Genomic DNA, 7,977 nt, shown 5'->3' on the forward strand with positions numbered 1-7,977 from the left:
ACCCGAATTCCCACTAAAACCAACATTCCAAGAAATTTCTTACAGGCTACCGCGATTGATCATATTTTCTCCCCTTTGACAAAAACCTTTATTTTTCAGCCTCCCTCACCCCATTTCATCTGTTAGGTTTTCTTTTTCCTATTATACTATATCCACATCCGAAAATTCTCTCCCTTTTACCCAAAAAAAAAAACCAGATACTTTTGTTATACATTTTTGTATTTATTTTATTGAAAAAGATGAAGGTGACGCCGGAATCCGGTTCCGGGTGTTTAGGAGATGCTGGTTTTCCTCCGGGATTCAGATTCCACCCAACGGATGAAGAGCTTGTAGTGTACTATTTGAAGAGGAAGATCTGCAGGCGACGGCACCATCTTGATGTCATCGGAGAAACCGATGTTTACAAGTGGGACCCAGAAGATTTGCCTGGTAAATTTTCATTACCCACTGTTTTTTTCTTGCTGATTTTAGTTAAGTGATGATTATATGGTTGTTGTTTGTTTCTTACATAGGGTATGTGATTGTTGACTTTGTTTTATAATTTGTGATAGCAAATTTTGTTTTGGTCTATTTTTGGGTTGATTCCTTCTTGCTGATCGTGATCATGTTCAATTGGCTTTTTGTTGACGGACTCGTACGTTTCAGCTTGGTTTGTGTATAGAAGATCAATTAGATTCATATTTTATGTTGATCAAATTTGAAGATGATTAATTTTGGCGTGTTAAAAACTGTTTATGGGTATGTTTCAATTTTTCGAATCATTTTTGGTTTAATTACAAGATTTATTCAAATGTGGGTCCCATGATTAGATTTGAGAAATAATTTATTAGCTCGATTTATTTGGGGCTATTTTTAAGAAATGTTCTCTCTTCACAGTAAATCAATTGGGATTGTGGATTTACAAGTATCCGGAGGTAAACATTGAGGGCAACAAGTGTTGAGGAGAAATAAGAAAAAGAAATCAATGAGAAAAAGAAATCAACTTTGGACATAGTATTGAAAAAAAAGCGACTTATTCTCATAATTATGTTCGAATCTTCACCTGTGCTGGTGCATAGACTATAAAAGAAATAAATCGCATGGAGTTCATTATCAGCTCACTCCTGATAGACACTTTTTTATTGTTTTACTCAAAAAGTCTTGATTTTTGTAATCTTTAATTTCTTTATGGAACCACACACTCAGTTAACTGCGTTATAGATCCTGTACACGTGATTTTTTGCTAAATATCAATTTTGTTTTGAAGTTTGATGTATTTGAGCAGTGAATGTGAAGAACTAATTTGACAATTGTTTGACTAATTCACAATTCCTCGGGTCTCGACTTCATTGTTATTTATGAGTTCTATGATTTGTCTGGTCGATTTTTTTCCTTGCGCTCTTAATTGACCACGTTTTCACATATCTGAAATGCAGGGATATCTAAGTTGAAAACTGGGGACAGGCAATGGTTCTTCTTTAGCCCCAGAGACAGGAAGTATCCAAATGGAGCAAGGTCCAATCGAGCAACAAGGTATGGATATTGGAAGGCAACTGGCAAGGATCGTATCATCACATGTGGTCCACGTGCTGTTGGGTTAAAGAAGACTCTAGTCTTCTATAAAGGTCGTGCCCCTAGTGGAGAACGTACGGACTGGGTGATGCACGAGTATACCCTGGACGAGGAGGAGCTGAAAAGATGCCGAACTGCGCAGGATTATTATGCACTGTACAAGGTATTCAAGAAGAGTGGGCCAGGTCCCAAAAATGGTGAGCAATATGGTGCCCCCTTTAGGGAGGAGGACTGGGCTGATGACGAGCTAGATGCTAACGGAGTTGTTGACCAGCAGAACCTTGAAAAGCAGAAAATTGAAATCTTGCCCGTAAATAGTACTCAGGATAATTGTCAAGTGCCATCTCCAGTACATGACCTGGAGGAGTTCATGAACCGAATAGCAGAAGACCCCATATTTGTTCAGCCAGTTGGTATTGATATTGACCATGAGCTGGGCCAGTTTGTGGGTGTGGAGGGAACTCAAAGTACCGTACTTGAGGACTCTGTAGGGCATGCAAGTCTACCTGCAAGAAGTACAGTGCTCCAACCATGCAGTGAACAACATAATAATGTGCAAGCCAGTTTAGACCTTGCACAGTCAGGAACAACACAGTTACAGTTTTATGAGGTTCCTGAGGTCACTTCTGCTCCAAATGGTTGCGATGGACAGCCTTCAGTGACCGAAGAGGATTTCCTCGAAGATTTTCTTGAAATGAATGACCTTATTGGTTCAGAACCAACCTTAAACAATCTCGATAATCCTCTGGACAATTTGGATAATCTGCGGTTTGATGGGCTTGATGGCTTGAGTGAATTTGATCTCTACCAAGATGCACCCATGTTCCTTCATGAGACGGTGCCTGTTGAATCTGGGCAGATTTCTCAACCATATTGGAGCAATTTTGATAATGGAGTTATGAACCCGATCTCAAGTTCTCTGAACAATCTCGAGAATTGTGCTGTGAATTACCAGCTGCAGCCACAGTTAAATGATGCAAATGATATCGGTTCTCAGCTATGGACGGAAGAGCAAATATCCAGTCTTTTATCTGATACAGATGCAAACAGGAGGTTGATGCCTTCTCCAGCTTCAGGTACAAATATGATTGAAAATTCAAGTGATGCTTTTTCAAGCAGCCACGAATGTATCCATGATCTCCCTATAATTGTTCACGACCTTTGTGACGTTTATTCTCTTCTTTGACAAACCTCAAAGAGCTCTTGGTCTGATGGATGGCAAAATCTCTCGTGCCCAAGTGGGAAATGGGGGAGTTTTAGCCGGCTTCAAGAGCTCTTCTTCTAATGTAGTAGTCATGGACTGTTTTTTAATGTTAGTTTTGGTTTGTTTAGGTGTGGTACAACAATATCAAAATCATAATCAAAATCGAAGAGATCCGGTCAATCATTCTACTGGAGCGAATCAAATTCCAAGTGGCGAGCCGGATAATGTTTCACGCTCATGGTTCTCCTCTGCTGTTTGGGATTTTGTGGAGTCTATACCCACAACTCCTGCCTCAGCTTCAGAAAGTGCTTTGGTAAATAGAGCTTTTGAGCGTATGTCTAGCTTCAGTAGGTTAAGAATAAATGCCAGAAACATGAATCTTGCTGCAGGTAATACCTCTGCAACTTCAAGATCTTCAAGCAAATCTAGGAGTGGTTTTTTATGTTTATTTTTACTTGGAGTATTGTGTGCTATGTTGTGGTTGCTGGTTGGAAATTATGTAACTGTTAAGGGTTGATTTATCTTCGAGAGTATGTAAATGGGAAGTTTTGCTTTGGTGCGTTACCTTAAATTAATGGAAAATTAAACGCATTTCTAGAATATTTTCTTGCAAATTTCTTTTTTTGTGGGGGGTTGTGGGGAAATTGAGGCACCATATCGAATTGTTTATTAAGAGACGGCAGGAATGCAAGAATGATTTCAAAAGGGAAGTTGTTCCTCCAAACCTGTGTACGTGTATATAAAGGTTCGACTATGAAAACAGTGTTGGTTACATTCATGGATTTGGATTTTTTTGGTGGTAGCAGTGAAGGTCTAAAAACTAGGCTTTTTGGAGATTCTAATTCTAATAAACTGGTAGCGTACAATTTGTTGAAGCAACTCATTTCATTAAGCCTTATAATCTGAGTTGGGTAAACTTTGATGCAGGTAAACAGAATAGTGCCATTATTTTTAGTGATAGTCTATCCAATTTGTTTGAAGTTTGAATATATAGAGTTGTATTTTCACAGATGCAACGTGGGTTTACCACCCTGCTTCTACCAAATTCTCGCAACTATTATCCATGAAAAGTTAGTGTCAAAATGTTTTGGACACTTTAGACTCAGGCAGTTCGAGAGGTAAAAAGAGTATGTTGCAAGTGAGTAACACGTCGTGTTACAGTTGTCCATGACCAAGTTGTGTCAGGCTTGGCTGTAGAGGCCAAAGCTCTCACATGTCGACCTATGCATGCTTTTATATGGAAGTGACAGAAAGGAAACGATATACTGGAGAGGGTAGGTTGAACTGTGTTCATAATGATGCTAACTCCTAGTAAAGGAGTAAGATCATACACAACCTTGTGAACTTTCTCATTGTTTGAAAGTATGGCAGGGCAGTGGCTTCTAGCAACCAATAGAATGAGTGGAAGAAAAATCCCAGATAAAATTGCAACAATTGACAGTACCACTACTGAAAATTGTGCAGTTCTTGGATGACCAGCCCAAATTTCATTTGATACACTTAACACTTCAAAATAAGCAGATTATGCACAAATTAATCGATTTAATCTTTGTTGGTACTTGATTGTTAATGTACAAAAACCAGAGGGAAATTAAGAAACCTTATGGCTGGACATTGATTTCAATTGCTAGCAGAACTGCTAATGATAATATGTTTATGCAGCTCCATTAAGATTAAAGAATGTCAAAATGCAGTATTTTGCACATCAGTGAAATTGACGAGATGGACATGTTTTGCTAATCGTATTGAAATTGAAAAGATTTTATTATTTTATTATTTTTATTTTTTGAATTCCACCATTTCTCCCAAATTGAGGCTCAAATCCAGTTAATAAGACTTCGCTCTTATAACTTGAGTTGCTTTGATCTCTGAAATGAAAAAATGATTTTAGAAGTCGAAGAACTCAGAGCATCTACCTCAACTTTTGCATTTTTTACGTTATCCAGCACATAAAATGAAAAAAAAGATTTAGGAAGTCGAAGAACTCAGAGCATCTACCTCAACTTTTGCATTTTCTACGTTATCCAGCACAGAGAATTAAAAACACTAAGTACCAAACTTCTAAGCTGCCAAATTTTTAAAAAATTAATATAGGAATTAGAAGCTTTAAATATTGATTTAGACTAAAAACAAAGAACCATTCTACAAGTACAGCTTTTTTCATAGCACACACACATGTAAGTGGATGGGGTTCATGATTAAAATAATCGTGGGCCCCACCTTTGTGAGGAAGTGTGAAAATTAATGTAAAAAAAATGATGTACAAATAATATTTTTGAAAAACAAAGCGTATTTAGATGAACTCCTTAACGATTGAGTCACATTTGCGTTTTATTAGTAAAAAAATCAAATTTATTATCTAATTATTTTATTTTGGAAAATGATAGAATATTTTAATTTGGTTTTGTTTAGATTTCCCATGTATATTATACCATTTTTTAAGACAATAATCTGGAAAAGAAACAATTGTACACTTTCTTGTATGAAAAATCAAGCAAGAAGATTTATTTCACTCAATCTGATTCTTATTATTTAGAATAAATGGAAAATTCCTCTAAAATCTTCGACCTTTTCTAACCAGGGGAGTCGTATCTGCAACCTTCCGTTTGTGTCATTTGTATCTTTTAACTTAAAAAAAGGTTGAACCCCAACCTTAAGGGCCCCCACCGACCCTGTCTTGGGCCATCGTAGAGGAGGTAAATCGCAGGATGTGCCTCTCAAGAGCCAGGGTGGAGAGCACATGGATAGGCCAAGGTTGTTAACCCATATGGTAACTCCCGTTTGCAACAAAGTCAATTCCACCTTGCGGGGAATCGAACTCTGCACACTGCCGCGCTGAGCCCTATCCGCCCTCCCCTTTGTCACTGGGAGATATGCCCTGGGGGCTCTTTTAACTTTTTAATACTGTGCATGTGATATCCCAACAAAAAAATAAAAATAAAATAGCCATGTGACTCACAGATGAAATGAATCAACAACAAAACGGTAATAATCATGTTGCTTGTGACATTAATATATGAGATCCAGTTGTTGAAGATTATGATCCAAATCACGATGAATTTAATGAGTTAAAAGAGTTTGGCCAGTGGTGATGAATCAAATTGGCAAATTTACCTTTGCAATCAAACGTCATATGCATACCATATAATCATTCAACGTCTAAATAGATGTCTTCATTTAGGTGAAGATACCACATGAACGCTGATAATATTTTTTGAAAACTACAATCGAAAAAAGTCAAGGACCCGAAGGAATTTACCCCTAAAATATTGACACTACAATTTAAAAAAGTTAATCCAAACGTCATCAAAACTTTCATGTTCACAAGAGTCAAGATTATATTCTACCTAAGCAAGATTTATAGGGTGTTTTCAATTAAGATTTTAATGAATTTTAAAAGATTATAAATTTTAATGAATTTCGTGAATTTGAATGCAAATTTCATAAGAATCTCATTAAATATGGTGAAATTTCAAAAAAATTGGTTATATGTATTTTTAAGTTTGAAATCTATCCAAATCTTTTAAAATCATTCTATTAATGAAATCTTTCTAAATCCACTAGCGTTTGAGGATGTCTAAATTTAAAAGATTTCATTAAATTTCATTAAAATCTTAATTGGAGACACCTAAACTTTAATGAATTTCATTAAATTCCATTAAAATCTCAATCGGTCTACCTAAATTTAGATTAACTTTTAAAATCTATCACAATGTCAATTAAAGACATACCTCATATTACTGGTTTTTAAAACATGTTTTTGCCTCTATTTAATTTGTTGACTACAATCATATTTAATAATTGAGTTTGAAACACCAAGATTTAAATGGAATTTATTAAAATATGATTTTAGGAGGATTTTTGGGATGAGATTGTGATGTCTTTTTCCAAGCAATCTTTTACAGATTTCATGAACGAAAAACAGGTTACCCAAATACAGTATAATTGCAGCAATCATTCCTTAAAATTGAAGAAATCATGTGAAGACTATTCGAATAATTTGAATAAATTGTAATCTCGAGATTATAGTAAGTCCTCTAATTGCAGAAATCATTCCTTAAAGTTGAAGAAATCATGTGAAGATTATTCGAATAATTTCAATAAATTGTAATCTCGAGATTATAGTAAGTCCTCCCTCAAACACATTCACACACCTATATATATATATATATAGACACACACATGCACAGTACTAGTGAAGCATAATTTGTACTCATTACTCAACCTTTGAACCAAGACAAATAACAACTGAAGATGACGAAAACTTTGATAACTCTGATGTTCGGTGCAGTACTGCTTTCGATCTTATATAGTAAGCATGGTCTTTTTTTCGTAACTTAGTATTTTGTTTCCCTTACGTTGTTTTCTCATGAATGTCTCAATCCCATCGGCATTTCCAGGTGCATTATCGGAAGGTCGTCTATGCGTAGATTTATACAAGGTGCCACACTGCAACACGGTGGCTTGCAAGAAGTATTGCCTGACGATATATAACACTACAAAACTGTATACTGCTATATGTGTTCCTTTCGATCATCCGGTTGATAACTGTATGTGTATTTTGAATAATTGTCCTCCGGCCGCAGCAAAATAAGCTTTATTTGAAATTGATAACGAAAAATAATGAAAATTGATAGCAAAATAAGCAGAGATTTTGAATTTAAATTCTTGTCTGTCTCTGCGTTTATTTGAAATGGGAAAATGAAATTGAGGGTTCTCAAGTTTTTTATTTTTCTATTTATTGGTAAGCTTTTTGGAATAGCAAAACAATTTTTAAGACATGGTAGAAATTTAAGTCACAGTCATACCAAATTATCTCTAAGCTTAAATTGTTAAAAATGACTATATATGGTATATATGTGTATATAGTAATAAAATATTTCGGTTTTCAAGGTCTATCACACGTAGATTAGATTCATTTTTGAAAAAAAAAAAAATGACGAAGAAACTTGAACTGGTTCAATATTTTGTATGATACTAGATTAGTAATATTAGTTATATTGTTTGGAAAAGTGACGTAGCGGAAGTTATAGGGAAGATGAACAAATCTCACAAAAAGAAAACTCACGAAAAGTTTTATTTCATTCCAATCAATCTGCGGCCTGAAAAGGCTTACAACGTATTTATAGCAAAAATTTAGAAAATTCGAAAATTAAATAATAATTAAAAAAAGATTTTTTTTCCAAAAATGGAAAAAGCCAAGATAATAACGGAAATTGATA

The 7,977-nt window shown here is 35.3% G+C and overlaps 1 protein-coding gene across 1 annotated transcript; it reads left to right on the forward strand.

Annotated features, from left to right (window-relative positions):
* Positions 1–3,355, forward strand: LOC111408778 (NAC domain-containing protein 17-like). Its single transcript, XM_023038549.1, has 3 exons — positions 1–429; positions 1,416–2,627; positions 2,884–3,355. The coding sequence occupies exons 1-3, from the start codon at positions 240–242 to the stop codon at positions 3,270–3,272; spliced, it is 1,791 nt and encodes a 596-aa protein (XP_022894317.1). The 5' UTR covers positions 1–239; the 3' UTR covers positions 3,273–3,355.
* The last annotated feature ends 4,622 nt before the right edge of the window (positions 3,356–7,977 follow it).

Source organism: Olea europaea, chromosome 14 (assembly GCF_002742605.1).
Source record: "Olea europaea var. sylvestris chromosome 14, O_europaea_v1, whole genome shotgun sequence".
Lineage (NCBI taxonomy): Eukaryota > Viridiplantae > Streptophyta > Magnoliopsida > Lamiales > Oleaceae > Olea > Olea europaea.